The sequence below is a fragment of the Nilaparvata lugens genome, chromosome 11, assembly GCF_014356525.2.
Source record: "Nilaparvata lugens isolate BPH chromosome 11, ASM1435652v1, whole genome shotgun sequence".
NCBI lineage: Eukaryota > Metazoa > Arthropoda > Insecta > Hemiptera > Delphacidae > Nilaparvata > Nilaparvata lugens.
Genome location: NC_052514.1, coordinates 20514721 through 20533600, shown reverse-complemented (window position 1 = coordinate 20533600; position 18880 = coordinate 20514721). Strand labels below are relative to the sequence as shown.

General features: G+C 42.3%; 1 protein-coding gene across 2 annotated transcripts in view; it reads left to right on the top strand.

Annotated features, from left to right (window-relative positions):
- Positions 1 to 329: 329 nt before the first annotated feature.
- The window catches only part of LOC111050227 (kinesin-related protein 4), a 152740-nt gene continuing 134189 nt past the window's right edge, over positions 330 to 18880 (top strand). The window contains exons 1-3 of one of the 2 annotated variants that reach the window (XM_039437818.1): positions 330 to 510; positions 1373 to 1644; positions 18242 to 18428. In XM_039437818.1, the coding sequence (XP_039293752.1) occupies positions 1376 to 1644; positions 18242 to 18428 (456 nt within the window). In that variant the 5' untranslated portion in view covers positions 330 to 510; positions 1373 to 1375. The remainder of the gene's footprint in view (positions 511 to 1372; positions 1645 to 18241; positions 18429 to 18880) is intronic. The other variant, XM_039437819.1, reaches the window with a different exon arrangement.

Below are 18880 nucleotides of genomic sequence, written 5' to 3'. Positions count from 1 at the left end.
AAATATTTAACTTGACACTATATTAGTATGGCCAATAATATTAGATTAACATAGACTGTTCCTGTTTATTTTATTTTTTTAAATCTCCTTTACTCTAATATTTAATGGAGTAGCTGCAGTATAGAGATTATAATGAAACAAATCATTCACAACCCACAAAATAGTTCTTATCTCTAGTAAAAATATATTTTTTTACACTATTATTTCTCTAAACCTATATTATTTTTTAAACTTGCCGCTCTTTTGTACTCACTTCACAAGCGCACTCTAGTTTGAGTTGTAAAATTTGTCAGCTCGTCAGCTGTCAAGCTGTGTGTGTTTGTTTTGTTGCAACGGTTGCTTTTGTAGGTTATGTTTGCCTTTGCGTTTGCGTTTGCAAAGTTTGATTAAAATTTTGTAACTTGTTACATTTTTTTGTTTATTTGTGTTGAGAAGTAGAATTAACACTATTACTTTGATTAATAATCTAGAATGACTTCACATTCTGACGATTGATTATTTTATCCTTTGGTAAGACATTCATCTAGATCCAATGTTTAATAACATTTTTAATTTAACCTACTTTACTTACGTATAGTGTTTACAGTTGACTCGATAACAAATTAAAGCTCTATTAGCGTAGTAATATTTTGAATTGTAAAATCTCAACATAATTTGTTTAAAACAAGAAGAAGGATAATTACATAATTATGCTATTTAATTAATTATAACTAGTATATTAGAAACAACTAACAGCCTTTTGACATGATCTCCATGAATCAAATGAATTAATGAAATATTTGTTACGGTACCTAACTACCTAACTAATATAAAAATAAACAATTTATAACTATTCAATTCCTTTATCTCAATTCTTTTGCAAAAATTACCCAATTTTATTATATTATTTTTACTCTTATATAATAGATTCTGAAATTTTACGTCAACGTGATTCGTAAACTATAAATTGAAAAATATCTTGGATTTTTTCCGAAAAAAATAATTCATGTAAACTCTCAAAGCGCGTCTGAATGTATTGTAAATGTTGATGTACATTGTAATTTATAATTAAATCTGTAAACAGTTTCTCCAAGAATTTTATACAAACAATACAAACTCAATCTATTTGTATTTTGTACAATTTCCTTATCAGCCACCTTAAAGAATTCTTTTGTTCACTTTCTAACATTTTGAACATGTGTCTATACAGTCTGTCACCAAGATAGAATTAGAAGACTTTTCCTCAAAGTAGGCCTACTAGGAATCCGGTAATAGAAATTTTAATATAAATTCAAGGTATTTGATTTCAGTGGGCTGTTTATCATGAGTTAGATAGGTAATAAAAATTATATTGTTTATTGGTTCAAAAATGTATAAGTTATTTTATTTATAGGTCATGACGAATCGAAAGGAAGGCGTCAAGATTCAGAGTACGTTGTTCTGTGATAGACAGAGTTCACTACCTCAAGTCACTATCAAACGTCACTTTGCCACCTTTTCAAAGCCGATCAACTCTTCAGTGTCTTGTACTACAAGAAGGCCATCATCTACAAACAAGTCGTCTACCAACGGAAGTCGTATCAACGTGCCTTTGATTATCAATGAGGAAACAACTACTCTCGCAGTCAACAAAAAAGTTTATGGATTGACTCAACCAAATACTAGGTGGGTAATAATTGAATATCAAACTGTTGTTCTTTCCCAATCAATTCATCAATAGCCTATTAAAAATATCTATCCAATGTTATTGATTTTTAAAATCCAATATAGTTGAAAATATTGATAGAGATAGTAAATTAGTTTTTAGAGATAATAAATTAGATAGACATAGTAAAAGAATTAGTTTTTCTTGATGCAACACTGACATAAGTATGAATATGTTTATGAAGAAGCAGGTAACAATAATATACAGATTAAACATTTTATACTTTTTTCTCTTTTCGATAATTAGAATCGTGAATAACACATGTGAGAAATATATCGTAGAGTAGTAATGGTTTTTAATACATTCATATAAAATAATAATGATAGCCTATATTTTTTGAATATTCAAGATAAATTGTACTGGTTGTATATTTTCGTTCACATTGGTTTGCAGACGTCACGGAGTGCAAGAGATTTTTAATTAATGCTGGACTCAAAAATCAATGGATTTTATTATGTATAATTTTAAATCAAGTTATGACCATTAAGTAATTTTTTAGTAATGATGATTATTTTTATTTTTTCTGTAATTTGACCACGAATACTGGGTTAGAGTGGTCAACTTAGTTCCTACTTTTCAAATTGTAATTTGCTATGTTTTTTTTTGTGAAAAGGAATCAATAAATTTCATTTCATTCCAATTATGAATACCTTGAAAAATCCTTAAAGATGTAAATGAGAATGAGTTACTAATCCATGAAGCCAGAGAAAGTAGAGAACTTAGTAATTTCCCTCCCACGGTACTAAATGTTCAACTTCTTAAACATTCACATTTTAAATAAATAAATAACCCTTTTATTGCAAAAAATTACAAATTATTTACATTTTGCATACATATTTTTTTGTTTTCATTATTGGCAATTCAGCAGCTGCTGGGGTATCCTTTTTTTAGGAGCAATTGAGTGTCTTTCGTTCATTCCCTGTAGAGCCTGACCTCCTTGAAGACGTTTTTCATCCTCTCCCACTCCTGTCTTTCTTGTGCGACTCTCTTCCAGGTTGCTCCGCCGCATACTCGTCGGGACTCCTCGTCCCATTGGTAATTCGGTCTTCCTCTGCTCCTTTTCCTTGTTCGTGGGTACCAGTCCAATATTCCTCTTGTCCATCTTTCGTCTCTTGTTCGAGCTATATGGCCAGCCCAATTCCATTTTCTTTCTACAATTGTTCTGCCAATATCGTCAATTTTTGTCACATTCCTGACCCATGTATGACCCATGTCTTTTCCTGTCCTTCCTTGTCACCCCAATCATTATCCTTTCCATAGCTCTCACAGTACTTCTAAGCTTCTTCATTAATTTCTCATTCAGTGTCCAAGTTTCACAACCGTACAATATTACTGGAATGACGCACTTTTGGAATAATTTTATTTTCCTACTCATGTCGATTTTTGATCGAAACAGGTACTTGAATCGATTGAACATTGACCAGCCCAACGCAACTCTCCGGGTGATCTCTCCCCATTGACTGTCTCTTCCAATCTTCTGCCCCTAGTAGATAAAATTTTTAACATTTTCTATTATTTCTTCCTCCATTGTTATTTCCTTTCTTCGCAGTTGAATGTCATGACTTTCGACTTGTTAAAATTCGCCTTCAGTCCAATTTTCTTTGTCTCTCCGATTAGGTCCATCAGCATGTAGCGAACTTCTTCTGTGCTACTTCCAATTAGCACAACATCATCTGCAAATTTCAAAGTGTTCAATTTTCTACCATTGACATTTATTCCACTCTCATTCCAATTCAGATTTCTGAAGCATGTTTCAAGGATGCGTTGAATATTTTGGCTGATGGAATGTCGCCTTGCCTTAATCCGCTTCTCACTTCCACGACTTTTCCTTTTCCTCTCAATTTAAACTCGATTTTCATTCTGTCATAGATGAACTTGAATAAATCTAGATATTTCCCACTTATACCAAGTCCAGAGAGTGTTTCTAATACGGATTTTGTGTGACACTGTCAAACGCTTTCTCAAAATTTATAAATAGCAGAACCAGAGGGAATTTATAGTCTTTCGAGTTCCTTATCAGCTCCAGCAATACAAGTATGTTGTCCAGGGTTGAGAAGTTCTTGAAGCCAGTTTGATCGACAGAAGTTGATTCAGTCAGGTAATTGTCTATCCGATGCGTTATAACCGTTATAAATACTTCATATATACTGGATAGAAGACTTATCGGCCGATAGTTCTTAATTTCCTTCCTATCACCTTTCTTGAAAAGCAGTATCAGGCTGGCTTTTAACCATATTTCTGGAATTCTGGCGCACCTGAGACATGTATTGTATAGCTTTGTCAATATTTCGATGACAGCATTTCCGCCTGCTTTCAGGTGTTCGTTGGTGATTCCATCCGGGCCGCCTGCTTTCCCTTCATTTAGGCGATCAACTGCTCTACTCAGCAGTTGATTCACATTTTACAGGGTCATATTTATGTCATATCCATCCAAATCAAATCTTGTCTTGGTTTCTGGGTATGAATTACTGAGTCTTGAAAAATATTCCAACAATTGAGTAAAACAACATCAAAATATTATAAGTTACATTTTCAACTTCGTAGGTACTGTACTTACTATCCACTTTATAAGAGTACCGTACGGTACAATATTTACTAATGGTAATGAAAATGAACATGGAAGTAATTGCTCTTTTTGAATCACAATGACTGTAGGGTATATCTAAGAAGTTTTTAATAGAGTAATTAACTTATACGGTGTGTAAATCATAAATCATACATTAATTTAGCTCTTATTTGGAACTTGCTGGCCCGGCGAACTTCGTACCGCCAAATATTTTAATGCATCTCATGGCAAACTTTAGCTGGATGCACACCTGAGGAGGCGCGATTCGGCATTTTATTTATATAGATAATTTTCCAACTACAAAATAAATAATTTACTAAAAATCAATTAATTCTAAACACCGAAGACAGCACAATTATTCGAAACAAAGCAATGTCTTTAAAGCATGTAATTCTTTAACCTGAGGCCGCACTGCTGAATGGTTACAGTCATTTGTTTTCAGTCGGGGCGTTTAGAATAAAATACATGGGCGGTTATGGAACAGCACACACTCTTGTCTACTATCTACCGACGGCTGTTGTATGACGCAATGATTATAACAGCTGATTTTTATTTCTGTGTGTGGCGAGCTCACAAATCTTCTCCCATAAGGATTACATGTAAACTTTGAAGGACCGTAGGACAGAGTCCTGAAGTCGGATTATAAATTTAATAGGCCATAAACCTGGTCCTGAACATAACGAATACAACTAAAAAATCATCAAATTTGGTACACACATAAAAAAGTTGACACATAAAAATGTCAAAATTTGAGGCTCGATTTTTATTTATATAGATCACCTGCCAGGGCGTTCAGAGATCTGGAAATCGAAATACAATAGCCTACTAAGAAAAAGATTTGGTATAAAAATAAACCAATATATACGGTTCAAGAATTATTTCAAATAGAATTTGCATGATTTTATATCTTTCAATTTATATATTTATATTATTAGAATGACCTATTCCACCCTCTAGGTTTTCTAATAATTGCGAAGTATTGCTACGACGCGGACTAGCTACAGCCGGGTATGGGTCGGGGTCGGTGACTGTATTGACTGGTGGAGATACTGGACCTACACTTCTCCCCTGTCCTGATTCTTTACCCTCTGTCTTTGGCGGGAGGTATTTAATTTGAAGGGAAGTGTGTGTGCCCGTGCCGTTGTTGGCCGATTCGGCCCTCGGCTCTTGGAATTCAGGTTGGGTGTTAGGGAGAATTGAGGTAACCTTAACCAAGGATACGGATCCGGATATCAGATCCCCACAAATAATTATATTTGTAAAGGTAGTACGCAATCTGAACCAACTGCGAGTTGACGGCGAGCAAGGCTGTACCTGCAAGCCCGGAATAAAGGTTGTAGGTGGAGGAACTCGGGATGGAGTTTAACAAGGAATGATATAGAATTTTTGTTACGGTTTTCGCAATCTGAGACTGCGGGCTGTCGGTGTGCAGACTGAACCTGCGCACCCGGTATTAGACCAAGATGATTGGAGAGGCGTAAGAGGTATAAGGTACAGGATATGGTATACCGAGTTAGAGGTATAGGGAATATTTTATCGGGCCTGGGGAATGGAGATTCGTTAATAGGATTGTTCCTTCCTGTAACTAATGGGGTTTGGTTCAATAACTCGCGATCTGTGAATCGCGATAAAGTTCTCAGCAAGCTGAACCTGCTAGTTAAATACAGTATATCAATTACAATTTTATGATAACTAAAGCTCAATGGATGAGGTTTCGGGTGTCGGATTTCTGAATCGCGAGCCTGCAGCTGCGAAAGGATTTTCAGCAATTCTGAAACTGCTAAACAGGATTTCCGCGCTAATCTGATGACAGCGCGCCGGTTATTAAGGGCCAATCTGTAACTGCCCTTAAGGGTATGGGAATCACTCTCAATCGTCCGAAACGCTTTTAAATTAATAGTCAGTATGTCGACTATTATGAGAGGATAGGGAAGGGCTTACAAGGATTCCCCTAAGCTTCTCGCTGGTCTGAGGACCGCGACGGGAACGATCTCTAGTCTGGAACTGAGATCTCGCAATATACAGGACAGGAAAAATTTAGAGGAAGGGAGGGAGAGGATGCCGCAGTCTGGGAACTTCGGCAAGGGCGTCCTCAGGCTGTACCTGAGAGCGGGAAGCGTCGCAGTCTGTGACTTCGACAAGGACGTTCTCAAGCTGCACCTGAGAGTGGGAAGCGTCGCAGTCTGTAACTTCGACAAGGACGTTCTCAAGTTGTACCTGAGAGCAGGAAGCGTTGCAGTCTGTGACTTCAACAAGGACGTTCTCAAGCTGCACCTGAGAGCGGGAAGCGTCGCAGTCTGTGACTTCGACAAGGACGTTCTCAAGCTGTACCTGAGAGCTAGAAGGATTATAGAATAGGGAAGGTGAAGAGAAAGTAAGAGGAAGGATGCCGCAGTCTGGGGACTTCGGCGAGGACGTTCTCAAGCTGTACCTGAGAGCAGGAAGCGTCGCAGTCTGTGACTTCGACAAGGACGTCTCAAGCTGCACCTGAGAGTGGGAAGCGTCGCAGTCTGTGACTTCGACAAGGACGTTCTCAAGCTGCACCTGAGAGCAGGAAGCGTCGCAGTCTGTAACTTCGACAAGGACGTCTCAAGCTGCACCTGAGAGGGGAAGCGTCGCAGTCTGTAACTTCGACAAGGACGTTCTCAAGTTGTACTGAGAGCAGGAAGCGTTGCAGTCTGTGACTTCAACAAGGACGTTCTCAAGCTGCACCTGAGAGCGGGAAGCGTCGCAGTCTGTGACTTCGACAAGGACGTTCTCAAGCTGCACCTGAGAGCAGGAAGCGTCGCAGTCTGTGACTTCGACAAGGACGTTCTCAAGCTGCACCTGAGAGCGGGAAGCGTCGCAGTCTGTGACTTCGACAAGGACGTTCTCAAGCTGTACCTGAGAGCAGGAAGCGTCGCAGTCTGTAACTTCGACAAGGACGTTCTCAAGCTGCACCTGAGAGTGGGAAGCGTCGCAGTCTGTAACTTCGACAAGGACGTTCTCAAGTTGTACCTGAGAGCAGGAAGCGTTGCAGTCTGTGACTTCAACAAGGACGTTCTCAAGCTGTACCTGAGAGCTGGAAGCGTCGCAGTCTGTGACTTCGACAAGGACGTTCTCAAGCTGTACCTGAGAGCAGGAAGCGTCGCAGTCTGTAACTTCGACAAGGACGTTCTCAAGCTGCACCTGAGAGTGGGAAGCGTCGCAGTCTGTAACTTCGACAAGGACGTTCTCAAGTTGTACCTGAGAGCAGGAAGCGTTGCAGTCTGTGACTTCAACAAGGACGTTCTCAAGCTGTACCTGAGAGCTGGAAGCGTCGCAGTCTGTGACTTCGACAAGGACGTTCTCAAGCTGTACCTGAGAGCTGGAAGGATTTTAGAATAGGGAAAGTTAAGAGAGAGAAAGAGAAAGGTTGCCGCAGTCTAGAAACTTCGGCGAGGAAGTTCTCAAGCTGTACCTGAGAGCTAGAAGGGTTATAGAATAGGAAAAGTTAAGAGAGAGAAAGAGAAAGGATGCCGCAGTCTGGGGACTTCGGCGAGGACGTTCTCAAGCTGTACCTGAGAGCAGGAAGCGTTGCAGTCTGTGACTTCAACAAGGACGTTCTCAAGCTGGACCTGAGAACAGGAAGGATTATAGAATAGGAAAAGTTAAGAGAGAGAAAGAGAAGGTTGCCGCAGTCTAGAAACTTCGACGAGGACGAGCTCAAGCTGCACCTGAGTTCTCTAGAAAAAGGATTGGGCTTTTCCTACTTGGAATTACAGCAAGTCAGAAACTGCTAAGCGAATTTAAAATACAGGGCCTCTCTATAGTATGAAAATTAATAAGGAAAATACATCCCTAAAAAAAACTGAGATTACCTTATTACAGAAGAGGAAATACACACAAGTGACCAGTCCTAACATACAGTTACCTGAATCACTGCAGAATTAAATACGGAGAATAGCAAACAAATTCCCGCACTAAACTTAAACGTCGTGAAGCGACAGAGTCGAGACTTAAGAATTAAGCCCTCAAAAATAATTTGCTTAAAAGCCTAGCTAGATTTCCCCACTCAACTGTTTGTAGCTCAAACTTGAGATCCCTTACAGGTTTCAAAACCAAGAATAATTCGTTCACCCCCAGTGATACGAATTCGGGAAAAAATAGCTGACAAGAAAGAAAAACCCACAAGGGAATTCTAACTCCGAGTTGTTCGGAACTCGACCTACAATATTCTACGTTAACACAAGATAGAATAATAATTAGTGTCGGTAACGTCGTAAGGAGAGGAGATTCGCGACCCGATCTCACGCTCAACCACCGAACAACTGACTCTCTCCCAGGTCTCCTTGAAGCCACACCGGGTCGCTGAAAGTTAGGAGGCCGGGGGAAAAGGGGCTTGCTGACCAATGGGAGTCTGAAAAGACGATCATGCCACTAGTCATGTGACAGGGCTTGAATCCACTAGTGCTGATGATAAGGGTGCAGCTAATGACGACACTGATACTAATTACTACACTAATTCAGGCCGGTAAACAATATTTCTATTCCAGAAATTTCATGAAGAGCGATACTGACCCGACTCGGTAGCCGCTTATCGTTTAGATGATACGAATGCTGCTAATTTAAAGGGGTTGACGGCGATGGTGATAATGTACCCAACTACAAATCTAACAAAATATATCTGGCAGACGATCCTATTCCTATTCTAAAATAGAATAATTTCGCTAATTTTATGCTGGACGACGGCTCTCTATCCGTCACAAAAATTCACTTTGTGACACCCCACTCCTACTAAGGAGGGGGGGGGGATTGGCGTTGAACGTACAAGGCGACGTCGGGAATACCGGCTACAACCACACCACATCCTCCCTACTTTTCACATTACGTGAACGCATTTCAGCGATGGATAAAAAGCGATCAAGTAGACCAAGACGAGGCGCCATACTGCTAAGAGAGTCGAAGCACTACTGAAGCAATAGAAAGACGACTAGATGGGCTTATACAAAAATATTCAGGTAACGACAGTGTAGAAAGACAAGATTATCATTATCGGGAACGCGATAAAAGCAACCCTACAATAAACAGATAACAAAAATATCCTGAAAGAAAAGGTTCGAACGTCTTATGCGATGCGACAACGAGAGGAGTAAGAAACCAGTGAATCAACCCTGTCGCGGCATCTAACGGGAAACGTAATAACTAGTTGAATAAAGTGCTTCTCCCGTACCTTGCGCCGTCTAAGGCTAGCATAGGCAACCCGCACTTCACTCCACCAACGCAATTTGCGTTCGCCTGTTCTTCGGAGCTAGATTCCTCCTCCGCCTCCTCTACACATGGGGGCAACAACTTAATGTCTTTCACATGAACAGTCACTAATTATTCTCTGCTACTTTAACCTTCACTACTGTAGGACTCAATATCTCAACTACCTTCCAGGGGCCTGAGAACTTTGGAGCGAGCTTCGCGGCAAACTGGTCAACCCCGAAGATAAATAATGTTCTCTCTTATATATCAACTGACCTGGGGATAGCTTAACATCTCGCCTCCGAAGATTATAATAACGGCTAGCATCCCTATATGCTTTATCCAAATTATCCACTACAATTTTCCTGGTTTGAATTAATACCTTAATATTTTTCTGTAGCGTGGCCTGACTACTTTCAAAACCCTGCGTACGTGGATCGTCTTGAGACTCGAATGCGGACTCACCTGGAGCCCTCAATTCCCTACCGAAGTTGAGATAAGCTGGAGTATATTGGGTGCCTTGATGAATAGTTGTATTCATCGCAAAACAAAATTCTCTTAAATATCGGTCCCAATCCGAGTGGTTCTCTCCTACAAAGATTTGTATCATAGTTTTGAGTACACGGTTCACTCTTTCAGTAGGATTACAACTAGGAGAATATGGGGGGGTGAAAAACACATTCACGCCATTATCCTCACAATACGAGCGAAAATACTTGCTAGTGTATTGGGTTCCATTGTCACAAATGAGCATCCTAGGTGCTCCATACCGTGTGACAATCAATTCACGGAAAGCTTTCGTGACTCCTGCGCTATCTGCCTTAGATAGGGCGGCCACTTCCGTCCACTTAGTGAACTGATCTTGAAACACGACTATGTAACGGTGTCCTAACTTGGAACGGGGTAACGGGCCGACTAAGTCAGTACTGACAGTCTCCCAAGGGTGAAACAATTTACGGGGATTTTTCATGCGACCATATGGGGTCCTCTGTTCTACCTTAATCTTAATGCAGTCATCACACCTCCGTACATAGGTGGCAACATCATTAAACAATCCAGGCCAATAATATAGGCGCGCTATCTTGTCATATGTACGATATATGCCAAAGTGACCCGCGGTAGGAGCATTATGATTTTGTTGTAAAACTTCAGAGCGACAGCTCACTGGGACACAAAGCTTCCACCCCTCAGCACTCTGCTCTTCCTGGAGCCGCCTCCTAGGCCAAATATGTCTATACAACAACCCATCTCTAACTGTATAGTCGGGGAATTTCTCGGGGTCTGCAATCAGTAATGATTTAATTTTCTTTACCCAGCTATCGTCGTTCTCTCGACCAATAGCGATAGGGGCCACCCCACCCTCGGAGTTCGTTTCTCCCGAAGTGAGCTCCTCCTTACAGGGGGTGCGTGAGAGTACATCTGGAACTATGTTGAACCTCCCTTTCCTATATTTTATTTTCAAATTATATTGTTGCATTTCCATTACCCATCGTGCTAAACGACCAGTGGGATGGGGAATGGCATGCAACCACTTCAAGGACTGATGGTCGGTAATCACAGTAATTTCGTAACCTTCCACATATGACTTAAATTTTCTCAGGGCATATATCACAGCTAGACACTCTTTCTCGGTTGTGGTATATCGGACTTCGGGACCTCTTAAACCCCTACTCGCATAAGCAATAACTTTCTCCTCACCATTAATCTCCTGAGTCAAGACAGCTCCCAACCCTTCGTCGGAGGCATCGGTCTGAATCACAAAGGGTAACTCAAAATGAGGGTAGGTTAATACTGGGGCACAGGTTAAAGCATCTTTGATTTTCTGAAATGCCGTTTCCTCCTCTTCTCCCCACTGCCAATTCACCTTCAATTTTAACAAACGATGTAACGGATTTGCTAGCTCTGAAAAATTAGGGACGAACCTACGGTACCAGGAGGCTAACCCTAGGAAGCTCCTGAGAGATTTAACACGCTGCGGGGTAGGGAAATCTCTAACAGCCCTAATCGTTTCCGGGTCGGTACGGAGGCCTTGCTCTGTTACAATATGACCTAAGTATTTCAGCTCAGATTTCAGAAAATTACACTTATCTTTATTTATAATTAGACCTGCGTCTCTCAACCTCTGGAAAACCTCTGCGAGATGTTCTCTATGGGATTCAAGAGTCTCCCCTAATACTACCACATCGTCTAAGTACGCGAACGCATATGGTTCGAGTTTAGGCCCTATCACCTGATCTAGCAAACGTTGAAAGGTAGCTCCAGCTGAGTGTAAGCCGAAAGGCATCACTTTAAATTGAAATAGACCTCTGCCCGGCACTATGAAAGCAGTCAATTCTTTACTCTCCTCATCTAACGGAACTTGCCAATAACCACTCTTCAGATCAATAGTAGATATATATTTAGCATCGCGAAGCCTGTCTAAAATACCAGTCATATTTGGGAGGGGGTAAGCATCTCTATGAGTCACAGAATTAAGTTTACGAAAATCAATACAAAACCTTATTTTCCCATTCGATTTTTTTACTAATACGATAGGAGAACTCCACGAGCTACAGCTGGGTTCTATGACTCCCTGTTCAAGCATTGTATCGACTTCCTCATCGATCACTTTTTGCATGATAGGGTTCCTGGGATAGGGACGAAGTCTGAAGGGTTCAACTCCTTCCTGGAGTTTTATTTTATGTTTCAAGATATGGGTCCGTCCTGGGAGTGAAGAGAATTTCCGGATTTCTTCTTCCAGAAAATTATCGAATTTCTCCTGCTCAGAGACAACTGATAACCTACCTTCCCCTTCCCTACTCCGTAATCGGACTCCCTGGGGTTGCATTTCTAATACAGCTCCCATCTTACGCAGATTTTCCACTCCCAAAATCATACGAGGTTCAATATCTGGCACAACTGACACTTGCCACTTATACTCCTTGCCACATACAGTGACCGGCAAAGTGGTCTCTCCTTCTATCTTAAGACGTTTCGCGATCTCACTAGAAACGTATGACTTTTGAGATGAGGTATCTATAGCGGCATTCAGGTCCACCCCCTCTACTCCTACGTACATGTACACCCCGTTATCTCCGACCTCCCTACTTGGTCTAACGGCAGCTACAGTCGACACCTTAGAAGTATTCGCTGAACTCTTACTACCACGTATAGCTCCCACTATCTCTGGTTCCCATTCTACTCTATTATGCCTCATATTGATAGTTAATTATGCTGAATCATAAATGACACTCCAGCAACACGTCAGGCTTAAGGCCTTCCATCACTACAGCCTGGAAAGAAACAGAAATATTTTCTATTTTCAATTGGGTAAAAACTTTTATCAAGAGGAGAGCAGACTTCCCATCAGCGAGTATCGCTTTATGTGTGCAGTTTTCTTTCTTTACTGACCCCTCACGTTCTAATGCTCTCAGAACTTGTGTACTGATGTAGGATTTTTCCGATCCTGTATCAATCAAAGCGACAAATTTCTGGTTCGCCAAACTCACATCAATGAAAGTCCGTGTATCTCCCGACACGGTTCTGGGGCTTAAAATCTTTGTTGAATGAATTACTGAATTTCCCGACGATCTTTTACTCTGGGACTTACAGTTACACTGATCATGATTTTTCCCACATTCCTTACACTTAGAAAGCTCGGGGCAAGTTGACCTCCAATGTCCTGTCTTTTTACAATTCCAGCACACAGGACCCTGACTAGTACTACTCTCTTCTATCACTTTAGTCTCCCGTGGTTTAGTAGTTGCCTTAGCTGAATTTTCTCCCCGTTTATTGTCCTCGATTTTAGTGTTCCGTGAGGACAACCTAGAGTGTTTTTCCTCAGCACGGATTGCCTCATATTCCCTAGTTATATCTAACAGCTGGTCTATGTTTTGGGCTCCTACACTTCGGACATGTAATTTATATCTGGGTAATAAATTCTGATACACCCTCTGATATATCCTATCCCCGTCGTAACTTCCTAATCTCCTCATTAAAGTGAGTAGGGCTTCGGCGTACTCATCAGCCGGTTCGCCCTCCCTCTGCTTCCTTGCAATGATTTGACTTTCAAGATCGTCACTATAAGTATGGGGATAGTATCGGAGTTTAAACGCCTCTACAAAGTCAGCCCACGTCCTCCACTGGGAGCGACGATTCCGCATCCAGAGTAGGGCCCCTCCCTCCATCAGCTCCGGCAGGGCTATAAGAGATTGCTCCCCAGAGATCCCATATGCGCCCTGGAGTTCCGCGAGCCTCTCGATGAAACTGGGAGCATCCGATACACCATCAAAACGTAAATTCCAACTTCTTACCTTATCACATACAGCGCCCTGACTATACGTGCCTGAAGAGCGGTGTGGTGCCGGCTCTATACCTGTTGGTCGATTCACTCTGTTGTGGAGGGACGGCTCGGAGTAGACACGGCTTGTGCCTGGGATAGCATCGTCCCGGCGAGTCTGAGAGGTCGCAGCGGTCCGGGACCGATGGTGTTCAACCATCCTCCTCCTCAGCTCCATCAGAGTCCCCACTGCCGACAGGCCAAGACTCTCCAGGTAGCTGACCGCTTCCTCCTTACTCAGCCGGTACACCCACGACACTCGAGGGTCGGTTTCTCGCTCCGTGGTGTCTGTCTCGTGATCTCCCTGGTCCTCCTCGTACTCTTGGAGTGTAGACTCCTCTCCTCGTTCCGACATCGTGCACTGGGGTTTACTTAACCTTTGCTCACGATCTACTTGGGCGCCAGACGTCTTAGCCTCACGTTGGGAGACGTCAGTTTTATTAGAATGACCTATTCCACCCTCTAGGTTTTCTAATAATTGCGAAGTATTGCTACGACGCGGACTAGCTACAGCCGGGTATGGGTCGGGGTCGGTGACCGTATTGACTGGTGGAGATACTGGACCTACACTTCTCCCCCTGTCCTGATTCTTTACCCTCTGTCTTTGGCGGGAGGTATTTAATTTGAAGGGAAGTGTGTGTGCCCGTGCCGTTGTTGGCCGATTCGGCCCTCGGCTCTTGGAATTCAGGTTGGGTGTTAGGGAGAATTGAGGTAACCTTAACCAAGGATACGGATCCGGATATCAGATCCCCACAAATAATTATATTTGTAAAGGTAGTACGCAATCTGAACCAACTGCGAGTTGACGGCGAGCAAGGCTGTACCTGCAAGCCCGGAATAAAGGTTGTAGGTGGAGGAACTCGGGATGGAGTTTAACAAGGAATGATATAGAATTTTTGTTACGGTTTTCGCAATCTGAGACTGCGGGCTGTCGGTGTGCAGACTGAACCTGCGCACCCGGTATTAGACCAAGATGATTGGAGAGGCGTAAGAGGTATAAGGTACAGGATATGGTATACCGAGTTAGAGGTATAGGGAATATTTTATCGGGCCTGGGGAATGGAGATTCGTTAATAGGATTGTTCCTTCCTGTAACTAATGGGGTTTGGTTCAATAACTCGCGATCTGTGAATCGCGATAAAGTTCTCAGCAAGCTGAACCTGCTAGTTAAATACAGTATATCAATTACAATTTTATGATAACTAAAGCTCAATGGATGAGGTTTCGGGTGTCGGATTTCTGAATCGCGAGCCTGCAGCTGCGAAAGGATTTTCAGCAATTCTGAAACTGCTAAACAGGATTTCCGCGCTAATCTGATGACAGCGCGCCGGTTATTAAGGGCCAATCTGTAACTGCCCTTAAGGGTATGGGAATCACTCTCAATCGTCCGAAACGCTTTTAAATTAATAGTCAGTATGTCGACTATTATGAGAGGATAGGGAAGGGCTTACAAGGATTCCCCTAAGCTTCTCGCTGGTCTGAGGACCGCGACGGGAACGATCTCTAGTCTGGAACTGAGATCTCGCAATATACAGGACAGGAAAAATTTAGAGGAAGGGAGGGAGAGGATGCCGCAGTCTGGGAACTTCGGCAAGGGCGTCCTCAGGCTGTACCTGAGAGCGGAAGCGTCGCAGTCTGTGACTTCGACAAGGACGTTCTCAAGCTGCACCTGAGAGTGGAAGCGTCGCAGTCTGTAACTTCGACAAGGACGTTCTCAAGTTGTACCTGAGAGCAGGAAGCGTCGCAGTCTGTGACTTCAACAAGGACGTTCTCAAGCTGCACCTGAGAGCGGGAAGCGTCGCAGTCTGTGACTTCGACAAGGACGTTCTCAAGCTGTACCTGAGAGCTAGAAGGATTATAGAATAGGGAAGGTGAAGAGAAAGTAAGAGGAAGGATGCCGCAGTCTGGGGACTTCGGCCAGGACGTTCTCAAGCTGTACCTGAGAGCAGGAAGCGTCGCAGTCTGTGACTTCGACAAGGACGTTCTCAAGCTGCACCTGAGAGTGGGAAGCGTCGCAGTCTGTGACTTCGACAAGGACGTTCTCAAGCTGCACCTGAGAGCAGGAAGCGTCGCAGTCTGTGACTTCGACAAGGACGTTCTCAAGCTGCACCTGAGAGTGGGAAGCGTCGCAGTCTGTGACTTCGACAAGGACGTTCTCAAGTTGTACCTGAGAGCAGGAAGCGTTGCAGTCTGTGACTTCAACAAGGACGTTCTCAAGCTGCACCTGAGAGCGGGAAGCGTCGCAGTCTGTGACTTCGACAAGGACGTTCTCAAGCTGCACCTGAGAGCGGGAAGCGTCGCAGTCTGTGACTTCGACAAGGACGTTCTCAAGCTGCACCTGAGAGCGGGAAGCGTCGCAGTCTGTGACTTCGACAAGGACGTTCTCAAGCTGTACCTGAGAGCAGGAAGCGTCGCAGTCTGTAACTTCGACAAGGACGTTCTCAAGCTGCACCTGAGAGTGGGAAGCGTCGCAGTCTGTAACTTCGACAAGGACGTTCTCAAGTTGTACCTGAGAGCAGGAAGCGTTGCAGTCTGTGACTTCAACAAGGACGTTCTCAAGCTGTACCTGAGAGCTGGAAGCGTCGCAGTCTGTGACTTCGACAAGGACGTTCTCAAGCTGTACCTGAGAGCAGGAAGCGTCGCAGTCTGTAACTTCGACAAGGACGTTCTCAAGCTGCACCTGAGAGTGGGAAGCGTCGCAGTCTGTAACTTCGACAAGGACGTTCTCAAGTTGTACCTGAGAGCAGGAAGCGTTGCAGTCTGTGACTTCAACAAGGACGTTCTCAAGCTGTACCTGAGAGCTGGAAGCGTCGCAGTCTGTGACTTCGACAAGGACGTTCTCAAGCTGTACCTGAGAGCTGGAAGGATTTTAGAATAGGGAAAGTTAAGAGAGAGAAAGAGAAAGGTTGCCGCAGTCTAGAAACTTCGGCGAGGAAGTTCTCAAGCTGTACCTGAGAGCTAGAAGGGTTATAGAATAGGAAAAGTTAAGAGAGAGAAAGAGAAAGGATGCCGCAGTCTGGGGACTTCGGCGAGGACGTTCTCAAGCTGTACCTGAGAGCAGGAAGCGTTGCAGTCTGTGACTTCAACAAGGACGTTCTCAAGCTGGACCTGAGAACAGGAAGGATTATAGAATAGGGAAAGTTAAGAGAGAGAAAGAGAAAGGTTGCCGCAGTCTAGAAACTTCGACGAGGACGAGCTCAAGCTGCACCTGAGTTCTCTAGAAAAAGGATTGGGCTTTTCCTACTTGGAATTACAGCAAGTCAGAAACTGCTAAGCGAATTTAAAATACAGGGCCTCTCTATAGTATGAAAATTAATAAGGAAAATACATCCCTAAAAAAAACTGAGATTACCTTATTACAGAAGAGGAAATACACACAAGTGACCAGTCCTAACATACAGTTACCTGAATCACTGCAGAATTAAATACGGAGAATAGCAAACAAATTCCCGCACTAAACTTAAACGTCGTGAAGCGACAGAGTCGAGACTTAAGAATTAAGCCCTCAAAAATAATTTGCTTAAAAGCCTAGCTAGATTTCCCCACTCAACTGTTTGTAGCTCAAACTTGAGATGCCTTACAGGTTTCAAAACCAAGAATAATTCGTTCACCCCCAGTGATACGAATTCGGGAAAAAAATAGCTGACAAGAAAGAAAAACCCACAAGGGAATTCTAACTCCGAGTTGTTCGGAACTCGACCTACAATATTCTACGTTAACACAAGATAGAATAATAATTAGTGTCGGTAACGTCGTAAGGAGAGGAGATTCGCGACCCGATCTCACGCTCAACCACCGAACAACTGACTCTCTCCCAGGTCTCCTTGAAGCCACACCGGGTCGCTGAAAGTTAGGAGGCCGGGGGAAAAGGGGCTTGCTGACCAATGGGAGTCTGAAAAGACGATCACGCCACTAGTCATGTGACAGGGCTTGAATCCACTAGTGCTGATGATAAGGGTGCAGCTAATGACGACACTGATACTAATTACTACACTAATTCAGGCCGGTAAACAATATTTCTATTCCAGAAATTTCATGAAGAGCGATACTGACCCGACTCGGTAGCCGCTTATCGTTTAGATGATACGAATGCTGCTAATTTAAAGGGGTTGACGGCGATGGTGATAATGTACCCAACTACAAATCTAACAAAATATATCTGGCAGACGATCCTATTCCTATTCTAAAATAGAATAATTTCGCTAATTTTATGCTGGACGACGGCTCTCTATCCGTCACAAAAATTCACTTTGTGACAATATATGTGTGACGTCTATCGCTATTCTTTAAGAATATGTAGTGAAGAATTTGACACATTTATTCAGTTCTCAACACAGCCGTGATTTATATTCATACCTTATTACATATTGCTATGTTTACATCTACTGCTATAGAATGCATAACTGGAAAAATTCCAAGTGCAACCATTATTCTTGGTACAATAATGATTTTATGTTGTTTGCAGCAGAAGGAAACCCTCCTCAAGGAGCGTAGGCCTATCCCGAAAAGAACCTGATCGAACATCAAAAGCCAGCATCAGCAGTCCTCAACAAGCCAGTGCCTTCACCAGTAGACCAGCATCTGTAGACAAACCAGTAGACAACACAACATCTAAACCAGGAAGTTCAGTTCCTCAGAAAGAAAATGTTGAGGTGATTCCACTTATTTATTTATCTATGTAGATGAAAGGAAAATTTTAATACAACTAAATTTTTATTGCACTATAAAATATTGAATCAGGCTTAACTTTGTTAATTTAACAGTAATCTATTCCTAAACTTGGCTGATTTGAGGATTTTGTATTCTATGTCTCCACAATTGCACAAGGCTCATTATTTTTGTAACAACTATTATTTATGATTGTGACAAATCTTTTAATGATAAACATCCTAAAAAACACATGCATCAGTTGAATGGAATACAAATACAGTTGTTTATTTGATTATAGAAATTACTAGTATTCTCTTTATATAATCACAACTGGTTTCGAGCACTCATGCTATTTTTAAGTGTCAAAAATAGAATGTTTGATCTGAAGTATAAAGAGGGTACGGTATTAATAATTTCTATAATAATTAAACAATTCAAGTAGGCATATTAAAAT